Source organism: Myotis yumanensis, unplaced genomic scaffold (genome assembly GCF_028538775.1).
Source record: "Myotis yumanensis isolate MYYU_CA2020_CCGP unplaced genomic scaffold, mMyoYum1.0.hap1 SCAF_17, whole genome shotgun sequence".
Lineage (NCBI taxonomy): Eukaryota > Metazoa > Chordata > Mammalia > Chiroptera > Vespertilionidae > Myotis > Myotis yumanensis.
This window is the reverse complement of record NW_027223768.1, coordinates 32,804,696-32,827,356: the sequence shown is the minus strand read 5'-3', so window position 1 is coordinate 32,827,356 and position 22,661 is coordinate 32,804,696. Positions and strand designations below refer to the sequence as shown.

Below are 22,661 nucleotides of genomic sequence, written 5' to 3'. Positions count from 1 at the left end.
GTGGTATATTTCCAACTAATCTCTTTTTCTGTGCATAAATCTACTGCTTTTTTCAATAAAAGAAATACCAAAAAGTATACACTGATTTGAATTCTGCTTTTTTTATTTATGAATATATTCTAGTTTCTCACAGTGATATTATTTTACTCTGCTTGCTACATTGAATTCCACCCCACAAAGCTACCAAGCATCAATTCCTTAACACTATTACTAGGCACTTAAGGTTTACATTTCTTCCAAAATTATACATACACCTTTGCTCACAGCTCTAATGATTTCTTTGGGATAAGCTCTAAATCAGTGGTTCTCAACCTGTGGGTCACCAACCTGTGGGTCGAGACCCCTTTGGGGGTCGAATGACCCTTTCACAGGGGTCGCCTAAGACCATTGGAAAACATATATATATAATTATATATTGTTTTTGTGATTAATCACTATGCTTTAATTATGTTCAATTTGTAACAATGAAAATATATCCTGCATATCAGATATTTACACTATGATTCATAACAGTAGCAAAATTACAGTTATGAAGTAGCAACAAAAATAATTTCATGGTTGGGGCTCACCACAACATGAGGAACTGTATTAAAGGGTTGCAGCACTAGGAAGGTTGAGAACCACTTCTCTAAATGAAACTGGTGGTTTAAAATCCATTTCCAATTTAAACGTTTCACATTTATAAAACTGAGGTTAAAAATTAAAAGTTTGATGGCGCTAGTCCCCTCAAAATGTTTACTCACATTGGGTGATATTTTTCTTCTTTGGCAACAACTAATGGGAAGAAAATGTCAACTTTTGTTTTCTTTTTACTACCCATCATGTTACTTGTTTTTCCCCCTCCTTTTACTACTCACACAAGGTTAACTCACAACCCTAAAAACCTACAAATAAATCTTGCTCATTCTCAATTTTCTGGCATTGAGAGATTGTGTCAGCAGAAAAGCTCTATTTTTCTACTTCATCTTACGTTCTAACCAATTCCTACCCATTCTAACTCTACAGACATCCATTGCTCCCAAGAATTTCCCACTCAATACACCCTTATTCTGACTTTTTCATGCAGGTATATTTCCTCTACAATGAAATGAAACATTTAGTTCTGCAAGATCATGTGCCCCATAGAGTTGAGGCTTAATATGCTTAATGGCACAGTGTTGTTTAATATTTTTCCTTCCCAGGGGTCCTCTCAGGAGAGTAAGGGACAAGAGTCATTTACATTAGGTGTGGGGAGTGCAGAGGCCAAACCCACCCAGAGCTGTCCTTCCCCATCCAGGCCTGATACACCACCTCTCGCCCAGACCCCTCCTTGCTGGCTGCCGATTGGCCCTGACGCCCGCCCAGGACACGCCCACTTGTGGGGCGGCACCTGGCACTGAATGTTTGTTTTGCTACTAGTACCTAAGTTAACTCCAGGAGGCACCTGCTCCTTGGCTCTCTCGGGATTCCCACTGATCTTATGGAAAATGACGGCTTTTGGCGGGACGCGAACCACACCTCCCCGCCGCCCTGAGAGCCCCTTCTCTTCTTGGAGCTTCGTTGGGGTCCTTTTGATGGCTCTAGTGCTCCGGTTCCCCACATCCTTCGGTAGGAGCCTGGAGAGGGTGTGCGCTCTGGGGCGAACTGGAGCGGGTCGGGGAGCCCCAGGCCGTCCTCAGCCAAGGGCAGGGGGCGGGGAGGAGGGGGAGGAGCAGGGCTTCGTTTGGTGGGTCGGGAGGAGGCACAGGATTGGGTCGACCCGGGGTGACGGTGTGGCCGGAGATGCCTGACCTTTCTGCGCGCGGATCTAGGGCGGGGGGAAGCCCGCTGTGCCCGCGGCGAAGGCTGCCTGGTGGTCGTCTCTAAGCCGCTGCGGGTGCTGGGCGCTGCACAGTGTCCGGGCTAAGTAAGCTGCGTCCCTAGCAAAAGCTTGCAGGTGCTTGGGGCCTGGATCCATCAGGACGAGCCGCGCGGGCACGTGCTCCAGGTGCGGGCTCCTCCCGAGTGCTCTGGTGCACGGGGTTGATGCCAGAGCCCTGGCTGTGCCCGTGGCGGGGCTGGCGCTGTGCTCCCTGGGCCGGGGGACGCCTGGGTGAGTGGGCTGTTGTGGCCCCCTGGCTTGGGCTGGGGGGTCCCGGGCGGGTGTGGTGTTGTCTGTAGCGTGTTTGGGGAAGTGCCCAGAGCAGCGGTGCAGGGTGTGGGGCCGGGAAGCTCCCTGCTGGCTGTGTATGGGGGCCGGAGCGCGTGTTGGGCGGGGAGCGCTGCAGGAAAGAAGCCTGGGTTCCTGGGTTCAGCGGGTTTTGAAAGGGCGCACAGTGCTTTTTGCACTCAAACAGAGTGGTTGTTGGCCACTATCGAGCGGGGTTTTGTTTTGTTTTTATTTTCTTCCTTTTTTTGCGGGGGGCGGGGGTGGGGTGGGTCATGGAGTCATGTTTGTGTTCCTATCAAATATAGACAGTACACTGTTCTATTACCAAATGGCTTCTTGGAATTGTTTTCCTTTTTTTCCCATAATGTTGGGTCCTATATGAGGGGAGATGCAAAACCACCTAAGAAAACATTGGCAGCCAACCAATGAGAAATGACCACCCTAAGAAATGCGAATCTGCTTTTCCGCTACCGCTCAAAAATACAGCTGACAGCCCATCCACTAGGTTTATGTGGTGTTTTACTGAATGGGATATGCAATTTAAAATATATATGCCACAGAAAGCATGCTTATCATATCAAACATACACAATCAGCTGACAATAATTTTTAACACTTGGTCTATGTCCTTCTGTCTTTATATCCGCTTGTGTTTCTATGCCACTGTTATTTTTAGAATTCTATCATATGTACAATTTGTACGCTGCATTCTGTCCTAAGCAGCCATCATCCTACAAATAGTTGTCTTGCACGTGCCATGTCCTGTGCTGGTCCTGAGGACACACTGATGAACAATAACAAACCATTCCTATATTCATGATCCTTATTTCATGGTTTTTTATTGTGTTCATGCACACACACACACACACACACACACACACACAGGGATATAAGCAGGGACTGTGTTTTGCCCACTGTTGGATGCAGGCACACAGTAGGCAATCAATAAATATTTGCTAAAATGTACTGGGTGTGGCAGACACTAACCAAAGCATAACCCAAGAGGGATGCTCTGGAGGGATGGAGGAGGATTCTCTGGCAGCATTTAATGAACAAATGACTGGTGGAGGGTAACATGGGCAGTAAATAGACTAAGATATAAATTGACCATGTAACTCCAAAATCCTCAGAGGCTTATAGACAGAAAATAAATGAGGAAATGGTGATTGCAACAGCTTTAAAAAGTTCCTGCCAGTGTAAGCATTCCAGGCAGAATCGTCCTCAGTTTCTGCAGTTCATGGACCCCCCCTTGCTAGAACAATCCTGTGAGTCACTGGACTATCTATAGCTGGAAATGGAGAAGTACCCTCTGCTCCACAGCCTGATTGTGGCGGTCACATGTTAGGCTGCCAGCAAGAAAGTGCGGAGACGAAGATGGTGTGTAAGACAGTTATTAGGAAATGCTCTTAGGCTCAATATTTATGGAAAGGAGGAGGAAAAAAAAAATCAAAAGTGGAAAAGAAGAAGCTGAGTGTCAGTGCAATCTCAATGAAGGTCTCAGGGAACTCTGTGGAGAGTTATGAAACTGGAATTACTCTTTGGATGCATCCTGAGTTAAGGAGAAAAAGCCAACATTTTATACCCAATGTAGATTAGTCATGGTATGCAGAACACCCCAGAAATAGAGTTTCACCATGGGAGAGTTGCTTAAAAAAACAAACAAACAGGCCGGGTCTGGGAGCTGGGGGAGGGAGCCAGGGCCCGGGAGGGAGGAGGAGAGAGAGGGGGAGGGAGAGGGGGAGGGAGAGGGGGAGGGAGGGGGGCGCCTGTCCAGGCCCCTGATGAGCCTGGCGTGCGGCCCGCTCTGCTAGGCTAGGAGGCGCTGTGGCCCCGCAGGCAGTGTGGCCCGGCCCCGCCCCCAGGCCTTTGCCCTGCAGGCCTGTCTCTTCCTCCCGGGGAGCTGCAGGGCAGGGGGGGGGGGGCGGGGGGAGCGGGTAGGGAGGGCTTTCCGAGAAGGTTCCAGAAAGGCGGGGCTTGGGCGAGGCTGTGGCCTGAGCAGAGGCGGGACTGGCACAGGAAGCTCTGGCGGCAGGGACGGAGGGGAAGGCGGGCGCGGGGGACCCGGCGGGGCAGGCGGATGCAGATAAAACCTTGCCTGCCAACCTCCAATGCCTTTCCCTGGGGATTCTGGTCTTTCCGACGACCAGCCTGGTGCTCCCGAGGCGCTGCTCCAGGACTTTAAAGGAGGAGGGGCCTGGGTACCTGTCCTCCAGGGCTGAGATTCTGAAGATCATGGCCTGCCATCTGTTAGGCTGCAAAGACAGCCAATGTGGTCTGAGAGCACTGAATCGACTCCTGCGGGAGGAGATCCTTAACAAGCCGATGGGAACGATCAAACCCCTATTCCACCCGGGATATCCGCTCTTCAGAACCACCTGCTCCACGTGGCGCTGTCCGATCTCCACGCAGCCACCGACCAGGTCACGGATCAGCTGAAGATCCCGACCAGGGCGCTGTTCTCCGTGTCTCTGCCGAGTAAGAAGTGGGGTGTGTGCCGGTGGCTCTCCCTGGTGATTCCGATGGCCCGAGTGGCTTTCGTACAGTGGCCCTCGGGTGCCCAGGAGCTGCACCCGAAGGCGCTCTCGGCCGGCTCGCAGTTCGTGGGCCTCATGGCCGTGCTCACGGCCTGCTTTGCCAGTGGCTTCGCTGGGGTGTGCTTCGAGAAAATCCTAAAAGAAACCAAGCAGTCGGTGTGGATCAGAAACATTCAACTGGGTTTCTTCGGGAGCGTATTTGGCTCGATGGGCGTGTACGTGTATGAAGGAGAACTGGCATCACAGAACGGGTTTTTTCCAGGGCTGCAACCGACTCACCTGGGCAGTTGTTGCGCTTCAGGCACTGGGGGGCCTTGTCATAGCGGCTGTTAGAAAGCATGCAGATAATATTTCAGAAGAATTTGCAACCTCTTTATCCATAATATTATTGACACTGATATCCTACTTTTGGCTACAAGATTCTGTGCCAACCAGTGTCTTCTTCCTCGGAGCCGTCCTTGTAATAGCAGCTACTTTCCTATACGGTTATGACCCCAGACTTGCAGGCAATCCCACCAAAGCATGGTGAGCGCTGGTCGCAGCCGTGCCAGCGGGTCCGGGGCTGGGCTCGAACCCGCAGGACTGCTCCGATCCCAGGAGGGTGTCGCTGCCCTTCATACTGTCCCAATGGTTGGAAAACATGAATGTGCAGCTCAAGTCTGTGTCTGTGTGACAGCATGCCTGTCGCCTCTAGAAATCCAAGCTTGAAAGTATTGCCAGGGATTAGAATCACTGCAGGGGCTGGAGATCTGAGTTTGGGGGGATCTGGCCGGGTGGACCGCCGCAGGGATGACCTGTGCACTCGCTGCAAGAGCGCACGTAGCAGGTGTCAGGGTCATGTCTGCAGATGAGCTACTTCCTTCTCTTCGGCGTCTGTCTTCCCCCTCCGTGCAGGTCAGCAAGCCAATGGCATAGTCAGAGTTTGACAGTTAGGATTGTTGCCTATAAAGCTGTGCAGAAATGGAAGTATGGCCTGAGAAACATTTTCACGGACCCGAGATTTCTCTATTTATACAAAAGATTGGTAAACAAAAGATCGCTAAATGTTATTCAACTACATAAAAACTGGTGAAGTACCATTCTGGGTCCGGCTTGTCAGAGAATGAAATGCAGAGTCCACGTTCACATTCCACTAGAGAAACACACACATTTCTCCATCTCCCTGTCAGGTCTCTCGGCGCCTCGAAAGCATCCCCGCTCCATGCAGGTGGCACTGGGCACTTGCGCGCTAGCGGAGCTGTCCTGCCCCTACCTGCTTCTTTTCTGGAAGTCACATCAGTCTTTAGCGGTGCTTTAAATGGATTCCTGTGTGTTCCATTAAAGTTTTAATACGTAATTTAAAGGGATTAAAAACTCATTTATTAACTTAAAATAATTCTTGTCTTGCCGAAACCGGTTTGGCTCAGTGGATAGAGCGTCGGCCTGCGGACTGAGGGGCCCCGGGTTTGATTCCGGTCAAGGGCATGTGCCTTGGTTGCGGACATATCCCCAGTGGGAGTTGTGCAGGAGGCGGCTGATCGATGTTTTTCTCTCATCGATGTTTCTGACTCTCTATCCCTCTCCCTTCCTCTCTGTAAAAAATCAATACAATATATTTTTAAAAAATAATAATTCTTGTCTAATATCTCCATTTGGAGAGTTTTGAACTATCAAAGCATGAGCTATACACATTAGAATGTTTTTAATGAGTATTTTACTCATTGACCTGTAAACTCTACAACTGTTGACAAAAACCACCACCAAAGTAGGACTGACATCAAAAAATTGAGACTAAAACGATTTTCCTTGGAGACATTCCAGGTTGCCACGGTATCACCTCAAATAAATGGCGCTCTGACTGACACCCAAGGCCGCTCAGTGCTTCCCAGGCGCTCACACCCCTTCCCAGGGGCTCTGAGTCCCCGGGGGCTCTGAGCACAGCCAGAGGCGAGGCAGGAGGCGCCGGCTCCCCTGTGCCTCTAACAAGGTTTCTTTTCCATTTGCTCAGCACACAGGTGAAGTGGCAAATTGCATGAGTTATTTACTAGGGCAGTGATGGCGAACCTATGACACACGTGTCAGAGGTGACACGTGAACTCATTTTTGTGGTTGATTTTTCTTTGTTAAATGGCATTTAAATATATAAAATAAATATCAAAAATATAAGTCTTTGTTTTACTATGGTTGCAAATATCAAAAAATTTCTATATGTGGCACCAGAGTTAAGTTAGGGTTTTTCAAAATGCTGACACGCCGAGCTCAAGAGGTTCGCCATCACTGTCCTAGGTGGTACAGGGAGAGACTAAGCAGAAGAAATAGAGGACTTGGTGGACAAAATACTTACTGAAGTTGGGATGTGGGTTTATTTATTGACGCCAGGATTACCAGGGAGTAGAAATATTTTACTTTATGTTTTTCATCATACTTACTATATTTTTAAAGCTTCCTGTGCTAATAGTATCAAAACTGTAAAAAGTCGCTCTAATGGACTTTGCTAAATGTTATTTACTCCTCCACTACTTCTTCTCTCTCCACTACTTCGTTCATTATTAAAAAATATGCTAATTCATGGGAGAAAAGTGCCCGTTGATAGTTCTATTAAAAATTAAGGACATGGTACTTGGGAATGAAAGTCGGAAATGCCACATGAGGATGTTTCCTCGCCGTGATGGGATCCGTCCTAGAAGAAGTGACGTGGTGGTGTAGGCTGTTTCATGGAGGAACATGTACTATAGATGCAGAATTTAAATGTTTACATCCGTTTATATTGAATGTCACGTTTCATAGAAGGAGGGGTAGTTTGATATGTAAACTAGATTGTAAGGCAGACTCTGAAAGGAAACTAACTTTGTGCTCAGTAGACATGGTTAATGCTGACTATTCTTAAGAATCAGCACACTTTTCCTGCTTACCAAATTATTAGACTTAAAATGCATACTGTAGTCATTCAACTGAGTTCCTTATAAAAACAGGGTCTCGCATTGCTCATTTTATTTACACTTTCATTGTTACCATCTGTAACCACATGTGGCTGCATGCTGTATGTCAGGGAAGGTTACAGAAGTTAGCTCGCTCTGTGGGAAGTCACTTGAACAATCTGTAGGAGATGGAGCATATTTAAAGTCATTATAGGACCAAAGAAAAAGCGCCTTCATCAAAACCTGGTCCTGTGTGCCTTGCTTTACCAAAACACCTGACTTTGTTCCCTGGAGTCTATGACTATAATTCACAGCTTTGGACACTTAGGCAACAGTAGGATGTTTTAAGAATAACTGTAATCCGCTGTGTTGGCTGTTTCAGCATTTGCTCATGAACCCATCACCCAGCAGGATGTTAGGGTGGGAATGCTGTACAAACACTGGTGGGCAGCCTGGCGGAATTGCAGGCTGTTAGGGTGGGTGCCCTGCACAGGCACGGAGGAGGGGGGCGGGAGGGGGGGTGCAGAACCGACTTAAAGAATCGCCCAGTCCTCCGGCATTGAGCTCCTCTAACCTGGACAGTTGGATGGAACGGTCATGCTTTCAATTTATTTCTTGTGAGATATCATTTACTGTGATTTAAACATTTTTAAATAATTTGGGTTTTAAATTTGTTTATATGTCTATGTATTTTATTTATTTGGAAAGATTCTTTTGGGCTTGGGAATATAATTTGTATGATTAAATTTTTGTGACATAATTCAAAGAAATACATAAACTGGTCTTTTGTTTAAAAAGGGGAGGGGGGGAACAGGTAATAGCAGAATTAATGATCAAGAATTTTTCCAAAAAATATATAAGATTAGATCTTATTTAAATGAGGATAAAATAAATCCTCAATCCTATTGCCCATGAAAACAGGAAATTGGCTGATGTCAGATTTGATTAAAAATACATGCTGAAAAATGAAGTCTTTATGCAACAAGGCTAGAATCAAGATTGAGTCTCTTCCCCTTTTTAGTTAATGGAATACAATAATAAAGAATAATAAACATTTTAATGCTATGACCTAAAGCTTAAATGACTAAGATAGTAATGTGAAGTCATTAAAGTAATTTTAGAGCCGTGGTTCTCAACCTGTGGGTTGCGACCCCTTTGGAGGTCAAATGACCCTTTCACAGGGATCGCCTAAGACCATCGGAAAATACATATATAATTACATATTGTTTTTGTGAAAAATCACTATGCTTTAATTATGTTCAATTTGTAACAATGACAATACATCCTGCATATCAGATATTTACATTACGATTCATAACAGTAGCAAAATTAGAGTTATGAAGTAGCAACGAAAATATTTTTATGGTTGGGGGTCACCACAACATGAGGAACTGTATTAAAGGGTCGCGGCATTAGGAAGGTTGAGAACCACTGGTTTAGAGAATCATACATGTGCTGAGCTTATAAGGTCTCTGATGTACTTTAGTTTCCTGTGCTATCCCAGAAAACTTTTTATTTATAAGGTTTTACATTTTATTTGTTAGATTGTAGGGAGATGAAACTACTCCAGGGTCTTTGTGGAACTTTATGAAACATTACTTCCTCCATCTCTTCCTAAAGTCTCTAATGTCTATCCTAAAATGTCTTTGCACTTCTGAGCTGATTTCTCTGTATTTGCACCCCTAACTGCAAGATACATATTTTTGTCCCAGAAATGATTGCCACCCATTGTTTTTGTTTATTTTCTAAAGATTAAAGTTGTCAGGAAAATTAGTGACAAAGCAAAAGCAGAGTGCAAGTTTTAGCCTCTCTTACTTTGACATTCCTGTGGTCATTGTGTCTAGGTCAGGGTAAGTTCCTGCCAAAGTATCCTGTTGCTAAGCCTAAAGTTCAGAGTGATCAGTCTGAGTTTGCTGTTGGGACATCTTGGGACTGTGAGTGCCTTCCTGGGTATATAAAAAAGTCGTTCTTTACCACCTGTCTAGAGACCTCCAAGTGGTCAGATGCTCAGCAATACTGTAAACATGAGTGTTCTATAATAGAGGCGTGTTTGGGCCTATTAGTGTATCTCTGTGAGCTAACCTGTTGTGTAAATTATCTTAATGAAAAGAATCCTGGGTTCTCCATGTTTTCTTTCACTCCTTAGGGGCATTGAGTGTTGAGGTGAAGAGAGTCAAGTTTTAATTGTAACATTTTGGTGCACAATTTACACTTTGGTTGTTTCATTGGCAGTTTTTTCAGAAGCCCTAGTTGCTTATAAAATGTCATTTAATAATACGTACATTTGTTATTAAAATAAATTTTATCTTTAAAATTCTCTCATCACTGGCTCCTTTCCCCCTGCCAACCTGATCCAGCTAATACCCATTCATCTTCAAGTCCCAGAAATCTTATCTCACACTGGCTTAGACCAAAATTTGATGACATCACATGACAGAAAAGATCACGGGTGCTGCTGGCTTCAGTCAAAACAGGAAAACATTCAAATCCTCAAGAATCTATTCCTTCCTCCACCCCCCACCCCCTCACCTCCTCCAACCCCCTCATTCTGCTTTTCCATGCTGGCCTCATTCTGTGGTCAACACTCCCTAATAACTGATGGAGCAATGTACTGGAATAAACAGGGGCGGGGTGAACAGTGTAGTCTGTGAAAAGTGGTCTTATATGATACTAGATCACGTGTGCCTTATATGATACTAGAGGCCCAGGACACGAAATTTGTGCATGGGTGGGGGGGACGGGGGAGGGTATGTGTGTCCCTCAGCCCAGCCTGCAGCCTCTCCAATCTGGGACCCTTCGAGGGATGTCCGAATGCCCTTTTAGTCCTGATCCCTGTTTCAGATATCCCTCTCACAATCCAGGACTACTGGCTCCCAACCGCTTGCCTGCCTGCCTGCCTGATTGCCCCTAATCTCTTCTGCCTGCCAGCCTGATCACCCCCTAACCACTCCCCTGCCAGCCTGATCAACGCCTAACTGCTCCCCTGCCAGCCTGATTGCCCCTAACTGCTCTCCCCTGCAAGCCTGGTCACCCCTAACTGCCCTCCCCTGCAGGCCTGGTCCCTCCCAACTGCCCTCCCCTACTGGCCTGATCACCCATAACTGCCCTCCCCTGCTGGCCATCTTGTGGCCACATGGAGGAGGTCATCTTGTGTGTTGGAGTGATGGTCAATTTGCATATTACCTCTTTATTATATAGGATTTTTCTGGATTCAATGAACTCCTGAATACAGACATAGTCAAGGTTTCAGAGTTTGTGATTTAATATTTATGCATTCTAGATGCCACCACCTTGTTTTTTTTGGCCAAAGTCTTAAACCACAAACTTAATTCCCTCATCCTCAAGAATTTCTCTCACATTTGTCCAACTATCTATCAGCTTCCCCCAGCGCATTACCACCCTCTTCTCTCTGGATACTCTCTAAATCCAGCTGTAGATTTTCTCTGTTCCAGCATTTAATCCATTGAGAAAACAAAACCCTGCTCACTGACTACCAATAATTACTCTCCCATCTCCTCTCAGACTATATACGCTGTTTTGACATCTTTTATTAAATTGTGGTAAAAAGTATGTAACATAGAATTTTTCATCGGAACCCCCTTTTTTAAAGTGTACAGTTCAGAAGTGTTAAGTATGTTTACATCGTTGTGCAATAGATCTCTAGAACTTTTCTGTGTTATAAAAATTAAATGCTATTTCCTTTAAACAAAAACTCTACACTCCCCCTTTCCTCCAGTCTCTGGCAACCGCCATTTACTGTTTGTTTCTGTGAGTTTAATTAATTTAGGTACCTCATATAGGTAGAATCATACAGTATTTTCCTTTTGTGACACATGTATTTCACTTAGCATGTTGTCCTCAAGGTTCAACCCTATTGCAACATGTGCCAGAATGTACTTTCTTTTTCAGGCTAGACATATCATTGCATGTACAGTAGGTCCTCAGGTTAAGTCGGCGGTCTGTTCCTACTGCGTGACGTGATGCGATTTTCGCCGTAAGTCGGAAACCACCTTCATAAGCACCTACGTCACTCACATGAAGCACATACACAGCAATAATGAAGTGAAACAGTAAAAAAAACTTAAAAGGAAGATAACAATTCCTGACCTTTACTTGTGGTAAATAAATAATAAAAAACAAAAAGCATATATGTACATACGTCAAAATGACGGAACTTTTTTTTTTTATAAATACTGTAAATGGGAGATGGTGACGCAACCACGAAACGACGTACGTCAAATCAGACGTAACCTGAGAACTGCCTGTATATACATTTTGTTTATCCATTTATTTGTCAATGACCATTGGGCTTGTCACCTCATGGCTGTTGGAAATAACACTGCTTAGAACACAGGTGTGCAGCAAATATCTCCTGAAGACATTGCTTTCAATTCGGTTGGATATATACCCAGAAGTGAGATGTTCAACATATATTATTCATTCACAGTGCTATTTTCATTTCTCCACATTATCTGTTCATGCACTTCAGATCATCTACTCTCTTCTACCATCATCTCTATTATCCATCTTTCACTTAGCAGATGAAAACATCACAGGGTATCTCTCTCAATTTCCTCTCCCTACACCTCTAAGCTTATCTATATCCATTCATCAATTTCACTGACCACTTTTCACAGACTACACTGTTCTCCCCGCCCCTGTTTATTCCAGGACATTGCTCCATCAGTTATACCCTCTCTCATCACTGGCTATTTTCCCTCAGCCAACCTGATCCAGCTAATACCCACTCATCTTCGAGTCACAGAAATCTTATCTCACACTGGCTGAGACAAAACTTCCATTACATCACATGACAGAAAAGATCACGGGTGCTGCTGGCTTCAGTCAAAACAGGAAAACGTTCAAATCATATCCTCAAGAATCTATTCTTTTCTCCACCCCCACCCCCTCACCTCCTCCCACCCCCCGCTTCTGCTTTTCCATGCAGGCCTCATTCTGTGGTCAACACTCCCTAAAAACTGGAAAAGTATTTGCTGACAAGGCCAAACACACACCTTTCGGCTTAGCATTCCAGCACAAAGAGCTTCTCTCTAATAACTCCTTCAAAAGTCCCTTCATTAGCTCTAATTTGTCAAGAAATGGCACATATCTCCAACTGAACCACTTACTAGGGCCAGGGCAGTGAACTAGCAGATGGCAAGGCCTGAGCTGCCTGCCCACAGTTGGAGCTGGGGTAGAATTGATGTACCCTTCACTTTACCACTGCTGTATCTAAGAAAATAGTTAACCATAGCTTCCTCAATCATTCACTCATACACTCAACAAATAACTATGTACATCTTTCAGTATGCTAAGCAATGTTTTAGGTTATGGGATATAGCAGTGGCAAAATGACAGTGCCCGTGTAGCCTTTATTTTAGTGAGGAGAGCGACAATAAGCAGATTGCCAAATAGTGATAAAACCAAAAAAATTTATAAGTACAATATTTTAAATAATCTAAATCAGTGAAAGAGGAAAGAAAGTTCAGTGGATAGGCCATGGTTAATAGTGGCCAATGAAGGCTTCATTAAAGGTCACACTTGAGCAAAAGATGAGGGAGGTAACCATGCAGACAGATTTCTGGTCAAAAAGTATTCCCAGCAAAAGGACCATTAGAAGGAAAACAAAAGACTATGCCTGCTGTTTTAGAGAAATGACATATTCGAAGGCGTAAGGTAAACTCTATTAGAAAGGGGGAAACAGTGATACCGAAGAGAGAGGAACATTCCTGGAGTGATGTTTTTGAAAAAGTGAGAGCAGATGATCTATACTGCTATGGAGGTGAGCCTTAGATAACGGTGTGAACAGTATAACCATACTAATAGGAGATAAGGAAGCTAAATAGGCCAGATACAGGCCTTGGGGTGAAGTGATGAGAGAAGTTTGTGGAAATTCTCTTCGATTGCTTCTATTTTTCTCTGAAAAAAAAAAAAAAGCAGCAAAGGTATAAACAGAGATTGAGAATGATGTAGGAGATATCTGCATTCAATGTCAATATGAAAAATATGAAATCGCCACTGAGGGGAATGACGGAGTAAATGGACTAGGCAGGCACAGTAGGAATGCCGAGCAGCACCACAGCGGTCCATCTGAAAGGAGCCATCTCTAAAGTCAGATGAGGCGTCCTGGATACAGGTTTGTCTCCAGCCACAGTCAGTGTCTTGGGTACAGGAGCAAAACTATGGAGGACTGACTCTAACCAGGACTATTGTTTGTCTAAAGCATGCAATAAAGTGAGAGACGGCCAAGGAAGCTGAGGATGTGTGCAAGATAGTGATTCCAACGATGGACCATGTAATTTAACCTGGTAAGGCGGAAAGTGAGGACACTAAAGGGGGTTTGAGACTGAAAGATGGTGGTGAGGTCAATGGGTTGTGGGTACTGAGAAATACAGGGATGGTTGGGACCAGGCAAACGAGAAGGAAAGATTTGGTGGTTGGACAGTAAAAAGGTTGACATTCTGGAGGTATTATAGCTCAATGAGAATAAAATCGAAGGTACTTCCATGGGCTTAAGTGGCAGAGTAGAGTAAAAGATAAGATCATTGGGGGGTGGGAGGCCGGCGGCAGGGGCCGGCGTCTGGGCTCTGGGGCCCCAGCGCGGCTTCGCGGGTCACCGGTGGGCGTCCGGGCGCCTTCCAGGCCCTGAGCCGAGGCGGAACGCTGAGGTTTCCTGGAGCGGACCTTTAATTTCCGTGAGGCCCTGCGGGGTGTGCCGCCTCGCTGTGCCCGCCTTTTATTTCCCAGCAGGGTATCATTTGGCAAGTATCAGCAGAATTTGGCAAAAGGGCTGGCGCTGAGTTCCTGTATGGGCGACGGCAGCACTGGCAGTGCTCCCTCTACAATTAATGATGGCCACAGACGAACCTGTATTTGACCAGCATGCTCCAATTTTTATCGGAAACGCCTGGCCCAACTGTCTTAACTAAATCTAAAGACAGCAATTTGTCATCCCCCTGACTGCCTGTCATCATCTGCTTGGGAAAATCTATAATTTTTGGCTTGTTTCTGACTAAACTATGGAGTAAATAAATTTATCTTCAGGTAAAAAAAATAAATAAGATCATTGGCAGAGAAGAGGAAGGCCCTGAAAGGGCAGGTATTTGAAAATATCATCGCTGGGAATATCAAATCACTGAGGGCTATTAAAGCAGGGAGAATGGAGAAGGTTGCTGTGAGCTAGAAGTTAAACTTTCAAGCAATAAGGAGAGAAAGCAGATGTTAGGAGATTAATGCACAGGAAGTGGTAATGACTGGTATATTCTGATAGCATGTGATGTATGACTGGGGAATTGAGTCTTCTATTCCCTTTCATCAGCCTACTAGGATATGGCTTCTTCCATTTCTCTGTTGAGAATAGCTTGAAAGGATGATAAGAGGTCCTTGAGAGAATGGTACTAGACCTATTAAAAAGGAGGTACAATAAGTGATATGATCAATGTAGGTATTTCTTGCAGTAGAGTCTTAAAAGAGAAAGTAATGGAAAATATAAAACATTCTTCGCATTTGGGACACTGTTCTTTCTCAACGAGTGAAGGTAGGCGCTGAGACTTGAATAGACAGGAACAAATAAAGACAGTATTCTGGAAACTTTGTGTGAGCTAAGGCTATGCATGCTGAGTTAGATAGGTTTGCTGGACTGTGGGTCTCTGTTTGTGAAACTGCACTGAGCATAGTTTTCCACCTTGAGTATCTTTGCTCCACTTTGAGTCACAGCTTTGCATGGGGGAGACCTCACACATTTACTGAAATATCTGCTACAATATCTTTCCAAGCCTCATCCTGCTCGACAGTATTTAATATTTGGAATTTCTCCACTCTCCATACAACTTATTACAACTCTTGCTTTAGAAATGACTGACTCTTGTTCCTAATAATTTTGAAATCTGGGGTCCTTGTCTCAGAGACTAAAGACCTCAAAGGTTCATGGCCAGAACTGACTCTATATAACTGGTTTGCTTTGTAATCTCATGTACTTTATTTTATGCATCCTATATAATAAAAGGCTAACAGCAAATCTACTGAATGGTGGAATGACCGGTCATTATGACACACACTGACCATCAGGGGGCAGATGCTCAATGCAGGAGCTGCCCCTGGTGGTCAGTGTGCTCCCTCAGGGGGAGCGCCACTCAGCCAGAAGTTGGGCTCACAGCTGGTGAGCTCAGCTGTGGTGTACAGGAGCCTCTCCCACCTCCGAGGCAGATCTAAGTGTCCCACGTGCAATGTCCACCTGCCAGCTTAGGGCAGGCAGACATGCCCAGAGGGGTCCTGGACTTTGAGAGGGCGCAGGCTGGGCTGAGGAACCCCACCTCCCAAGTGTACAAATGTCGTGCACCGGGCATCTAGTTTAAAAATAATTCTGAGATAGGATCCATAGGTTTTACCAAACAGGCAAAGAGATCTATGATTTACACAAAAATGTTAAATGTTTTCTTTTTAAAAGCCCTCTTCTTGGGCCTTTCTGAAAACCCAGCTTCATAATCAACACACTACCTATATTTCTAAGCTTTTCCTAGAACATTCCCACATCCCCAGGACTTCAATATACTCCATTTGTCCCATACCCAAGGTTTTCTCAGTTAAAAAAATAATAACTATGCTTTTCCTTGATCCAGCAACACTCTCTCCCCTCCATATTAGTTTCCTGTCACTGCTGTAACATGTACCTTGTAGGTTAAAATGACACAGATGTATTCTTTTACAGTTCTGTTCAGATGTCCAAAAAGAGTCTGACAGGACTAAAACCATGGTGTTGCCACGACTGGTGCCTTCTGCAGGCAGAGAATTCCTGACTTGCCTTTATCAGCTTCTAGAGTTGGCTGTCATTCCTGGATTTTGGCAGCATCCAATCTCTGCTTCAGTCATCACCCTCTCCACGCTGAACTACTGCCTCCCTCTAACAAGGACCCAGTGACTACATTACCCAGGGGAATAACCCAGGGGAATCTCCCATCTCAAGTTCCTCAAAGTGATCACATCTAGTCAAATAACCCAGGGGAATCTCCCATCTCAAATTCCTCAAAGTGATCACATCTAGAACCTCTCGTTACATAAGGTAACATATTCACAGGAATTAGGAATTAGGACATGGACATCTTTGGGGAGATATTATTCAGCCGACCACACACACCCATTTCATCCTTGAACTCTTAGCTCCATGCTCCAAATATGTCCCATCCCGTATTTTTCAATTCCAATAAATAGTAAAAACCATTCATTTAGAATCCTGGGGTGAATTGTTGATCTTATTTTTCTTTTTTAAAAAAATATATCTTTATTGATTTCAGAGAGGAAGGGAGAGGAAAAGAGAGAAACATCAATGATGAGAGAGAATCATTGATTGGCTGCCTCCTGCATATCCCCCACTGGGGATAAAGCCCGCAACCCAGGCATGTGCCCTTCAGTCCGCAGGCCGACGCTCTATCCACTGAGCCAAACCAGCCAGGGCTGATCTTATTTTTCTAGCCACTAACTTTAAGAAGGGAAGTAATCAAAATCCAATGCAAAATATTTGGTTCATTCTACATCCAATATCGTTTAATTATCCAGTTTATCTAGTCAAGGCCGCCACCAAAAGTACCCACAGTGATGGCAACACCTCCTTGCTGGTCTCTCCACCCACTATTGCCTTATTCCAATCCAGTCTCCCTATTACAGACGGGATTATATTTTAAAAATTCAAATCTGATTTAGTCACTCTCTTTAAAAAAAAAATCGTTCAGTGGCTCGGTATAATCTCAATTCAACATAGAGCAATGGGTTCTTCATCGTCCCTGTACCCTGCACAGGTTGCTGTAACTGTCAACACAGACAGCAGGCATTTAGGGAGCCGACCTACCCACGCACAGTTTTGCAAAGGACAAAAGTCGGGCAGGAGCATAAGGGAGTGGAGCTGGAGAAGCCACCGCTTGGACCTGCCCACCCAGGCAGGCAGAGCACACAGAGGCGCTGAAGTTCTGTGAGACAGTGATTCTGGTGTGCGGGACCTGCAGGTGGACTTTGGAGGCCAAATTCGCTAGAAACAATGCAAATTGGGAACAGGCATGGCCACCCCCGCCCATTAAGGGGAAGCTGTGGTCAAAAGCTTTTTGTTCCGCAACTGCGCTCCCCAGATCCTGGGCGCACCGCCTTGACTGTGGTCTCCGTCCTCTGAGCTGCGCTTTCTAGTGACTTGGATTTTCTTCCCGCGAACATCGGGTTCCTAGAGGTGCCAGGGAAGATGGGAGCCCGATCTCCGAGGAGCCCCGAGCCTCTGTGGCCGCCAGCGCCCTCTCTCTCCTGCTCGGGAGGAGCCCTCCTGGCGGTGCTGATGCTGCTCGCACTGCCGGCTGCCTGGGGTGAGATGCGGGCGGGCGGGCGGGCGGGCGTGGGGAGCAGCTCCAGCCCGGACGCAGCCTCCGGATCCCCGCATCCTGGGGGTTCGTTTCCAGTGGGCTCAGCTGCTAGAGGGCGAGGGCACGGGGCTCTGCGACCCCCCCTCTGTCCTCAGACCCTCCTGGCCTCTGGGTAGAATCGGGTTCCCCTCTGCAGGGTCTTATGTGTCCCCAGCCCAGGGAGAGCGCAGATGCGAAGGTGGCACAGCATGAAGTCCTTGCCTTCCCTGCTGACCAGGACTGGCTGTGTGAGAACGAGGTGCTGATCCGAGTGCCAGAAAGAGGTCTGGGCATTCCACCAGCCTGGGTTCTAATCCTGGAAACTTCTTAGCTGTGGGGAAAGTGACAAGCCCTGCCTGCGTCCCTTTCCTCTTCTGTGAGATGGCAAAGCCCTTAGCCCTACCTCAGGGGGCTGCCATCTAAATGGCATAAAGCATGCCAAGGATCGAACCCAGCGCCTGTCACTTCATTTCTGTTCCCCAGCCATTAGCTCTGCGCTTTGTTCATGGGGGTGTTTGGACCAGCAGCGCTGGGAGATGCGGTTTTCCCCGGAAATCTGCCCTGTGTCCGGCCAGTATTCAGCCCACGCCCTCCCCAAACTAACACCTCCAACATCAACACACATGCACTGAGCGGCTACTTGAGGGCATACCCCTAGCAGGGCACTTGGGTTAGGAGAACTAGTGACGCCCCAGAACCCCCAGCGCAGCTGGCCTCCGGGAGAAGGCACCCTGGAAAAGTGGACCCGTTTTAGCCATGAGTTTAGAACAAAATAGAACCATTCTAACCATTATGGAAATTTTGAAGTCATGCCTTCCCTTCCTTCCTTCCTTCCTTCCTTCCTTCCTTCCTTCCTTCCTTCCTTCCTTCTGACTTTAGGTAAACAACTTCAATGAGGGCCCTTCTCTTCTTATTTGTGGCTTTCCCAAAAGACCTTGAATTGCTGGACTCCTTGGCCACATCTCAGTTGGAGTGACAGTCTGGTTCTGTTTGCCCAGCCTCTTCTGGACAACTGAGCTGGGCTCTTCCCTGTCACTAGACACTTTACATTCTTTATTGGATGGCGCCCTCCCTCATGGGAAAAGAAAAACCAGGTTTTCAGAAAAGTTGGTGTTAATGTTTCATCTCCTTAGACATCAGAAAGTAACCTGTTAGGGGAGGAAATGTAATAGAACCTAAAGTGTTATTTTCAGAAGAGAAGCGTCAGCAGTGAGGTAAGCCAGCTGTTGTCAGTGCTTGGAAATGGCTGTGGACCTTGTGAGTATCTGGCTCCCTTCTTACTGGAATATTGTGATAGTTCCCCCTGTTAACAATCTCAGACACTATTAACTGCCCCCACGTTATTTTACTAAGGTCAGCACAGTAGCCTCCGAATGTGAAACAGCCTAAACTAAGCTAAGTAGTGATTTACTTGCCAAAGTAGTTTAGATAAAGAAAGTGTTGATGGAATGCTGACAATGTCACATCACTTTGGAGTTGCAAAGAAGTCTGAGAGAGCCATGCCTCCCAGGCGGGTGCACACAGACCTAGAGTGGTGAGGTTTTATGAAATCTCTATCATTGGGAGACCCGGGTTCTGGTTTGTCCAGTGTCTGCTACATACCAAATGGGGGTCTTGGATCCAGCAAGTCAATTAACATCCTTAACTTCCAGTGTCCATGAGTAGAAAATGAGCATATTTGACATCCTGTTATCTGAGAGGGCTATTGCAAAAATTGCATGAGGTAGTGTATGTGATAGTGTTTTGGAACCTGAAAATTTCCATGCATATCTAAGGGACCCTGACTAGGAAGTCACTCAAGACAATCTCAAAGCAAAAGGAGGTCTGAAATGGAGACATCTCAGCTTCAATGAGTGGAAGGAGCACAGCTTAAGCAGCACTTAGGGAGGGAATCCAAAAAACAGTTGTACAGGATGATTCACAGGGCTATTGGATTGATATACCAAGGAGCACACTAAGGAAGCATGACAGTGTTCAATAAAGCAGTCTCTGTTGCCCTCTCCTGGGCCTCAGGTCAGCTCTCACTCTTGGCCCCTGCTGTGTAGAGATGCAAGGTAGGAAGGAGGGGCATTCCTGTTCACTTTCTGTGTTTTGTGACATATGTCAGTTTACATGTATATGCTCAGATGAGAAGGTGTGTATGGTGTCCATTGCCTAGTTTTACCTACTGTAACCTTCACCATTGGACAAGCAACTTCAGAATTGTGTTGCATAGAAACACTGAGTGAAATAATTCTAATAAGGTGAACTCAAGGAAGTAAGAAAATAGCATACCTGACCACCACTCCCCCACGCACAGACACACGAACACATATACAAGCTCTTTGTCGGAGAAACGCTGTCAATCTCATCACAGCTGACCAAAGATTGATAAAAGAAAAAATGTATAAAGTATCAAGAAACTAGGTGATAGATAGCTTTACTAACAGAGAAACTCTGATACTGTATATTTGTCTGTTTAAATGTTAGTTAATGATCATATTATCTTATGGTTAGTAAAGCATTTATGTTTATTTCATCTCTATCCTGTTTCTTTAAATTTCTATTTATATGTAATATACAATATAAGTATCCAGAAGATTTGAGCAAATATGATTAATTGTTAAATGGGCCTGACATACCCAAAACACTATACCCACTACCACAGATACACCTTTTAAAAAAAAATACTTCTGATACAGTTACATCAGTTGACTATATGCTGAGACATACAAGTGTCAATCAATTTCAAAACTTCATAATAAATCTACAGCTAAAAATTTCCACAAATGTTTATAAGTTATGCAAAACATTGCTACATAAGCCATGGGTCAATAAAGAAATCACAATAGACATTACCAAATATTTTGAATTGAAAATATGAATTTGTACACTGGAAACCTATATAATCTTTTTAACCAATGACACCCCAATAAATTTAATAAAATTAAGAAACCCAAAACCTGAAAATATGGCACATCAAAACTTTGTGAATACAGCTAAGTTTGTGCTCAGAATAAAATAATATGAATGCCTATTTCAGAAATTATGTAAAGCTGAAAATAAAAATATCTGTTACCATCTTAAGAAATTTATTTTTAACTCAGCAAACAAGCTCAATAAAATTTTTAAAGGGTAAAATAAAAATAAGTACAAATCAATAAATCCAAAAGTTGATTACTTACAACCTAATAAAATTGAACAATCTACCCTCCATTTTTTAAATTAAGTAATAAGGTGTGTGGAAAGAAATAGAAGATTAATCAAAACAAAACAGAATCTATTTCTAATGTAAAATACTTTTCCAATAGCTATTTCTTCTTTATAACATACTAGAGGCCCAGTGCATGAAATTCATGCACACAGTGGGGTCCCTAAACCTGCGTCCTCTCGCAGTCTAGGAGCCCTGGGGGGATGTCTGACTGACGGATTAGACCCTATCCCGGGGGCCGGCAGTCAGACATTCCTCTCGCAGTCTGGGCCTAAGCCGGCAGTCAGACAGCCTTAGCACTGTTGCAGAGGTGGGAGAGGCTCCTGCGTCTACCACTGCACTCACCAGTCATGAGCCCAACTCATGGCTTCTGGCTGAGAGGCATTCCTTCTGTGGGAGTGCACTGACCACCAGGGGGCAGCTCCTGCATTGAGCGTCTGCCCACTGGTGGTCAGTGTGCATCATAGTGACTGGTTGTTCTGTTGTTTGGTCGATTTGCATATTAGCCTTTTATTACATAGGATTGTTTAAGTCTACATGGTATTTTTATTAGTTTAACTTAAAGCTTTAGATCTTAAGAAGTAAATGAGTCTAATATTTAATTCAAGATATTCATTATAAAATGCTAGTGGCCCGGTACACAAAATTCATGCATGGAGGGTAGTTCCCTCAGCCCAACCTGCACCCTCTCCAATAAGGGACCCTTTGGGGGATGTCCGACTGCCGATCCCTATGGGATCGGGCCTAAACCGGCAGTCGGACATCCCTCTCACAATATGGGACTGCTAGCTCCTAACCGCTCACCTTTCTGCCTGCCTGATCGCCCCTAACTGCCCTCCCCAGCCAGCCTGATCTTGTTCCCAACTGCTCTCCCCTGCCGGCCTGATCTCACCCCCAACTGCCCTCCCTTGCCGGTCAATTTGGTTCTGATTAGTCAGTTTCTATGCCAGTCAGCATCAAAATCTTTGCTTCCTAGGCAGCCATTGGCTCCTCACAGTTCACCCAGATTTGGTTCTGATTGTTCAGTTTCTATGCCAGTCAGCATCTCCAGGCCTATCTCCGGGCCTGATTAGAGAGGTGGGGCTGATAAGCAGCCCCCGAGGAGGCCCAGAGAGAAACAGAGGCATGGCTGCTGGTGAAGCCCGGAGAGAAAGAGAGGCAACAGCTGATCAACAGTTGCCACGGCAGCTGTGGATCAGACCCTGCCTCTCTCTCCGGGCCTTCCTCTGGGTCTGATCCACAGCCCCCTCGGCAGTCAGTGCTGGGTTGCTACACCCGAACAGGTGGCAGTCAGTGCTGGATCACCACAACAACCCAGCACTGACTGCAGGACTGATTTCTGGTGTTCGGTAGAGCCTTTGGTTGTTACGGACCCTGGGTTTTTATATATTAGGATAGGCTCTCATAAAGTTTAGCTGTTGAGCTTGGTCTGCAAAACATGTGCTGAATTTTTCTGTGCTGATATATTGACTTGGCAACATCTTTTAACAGTTGTGACCACTACTGAAGGCCAGAGAAGAGGCTGTTGTGCTGCTAG

The 22,661-nt window shown here is 45.4% G+C and overlaps 1 protein-coding gene and 1 pseudogene across 1 annotated transcript in view; both read left to right on the top strand.

Moving 5' to 3' along the window:
• Positions 1–1,400: 1,400 nt before the first annotated feature.
• LOC138995889 (complement receptor type 2-like) overlaps positions 1,401–22,661 on the top strand; it is a 78,094-nt gene continuing 56,833 nt past the window's right edge. The window contains exon 1 of the mRNA XM_070396681.1: positions 1,401–1,587. Coding sequence (XP_070252782.1) covers positions 1,467–1,587 — 121 coding nt within the window. The 5' untranslated portion in view covers positions 1,401–1,466. The remainder of the gene's footprint in view (positions 1,588–22,661) is intronic.
• LOC138996104 (UDP-N-acetylglucosamine transporter pseudogene) lies at positions 3,466–5,190 on the top strand (annotated as a pseudogene).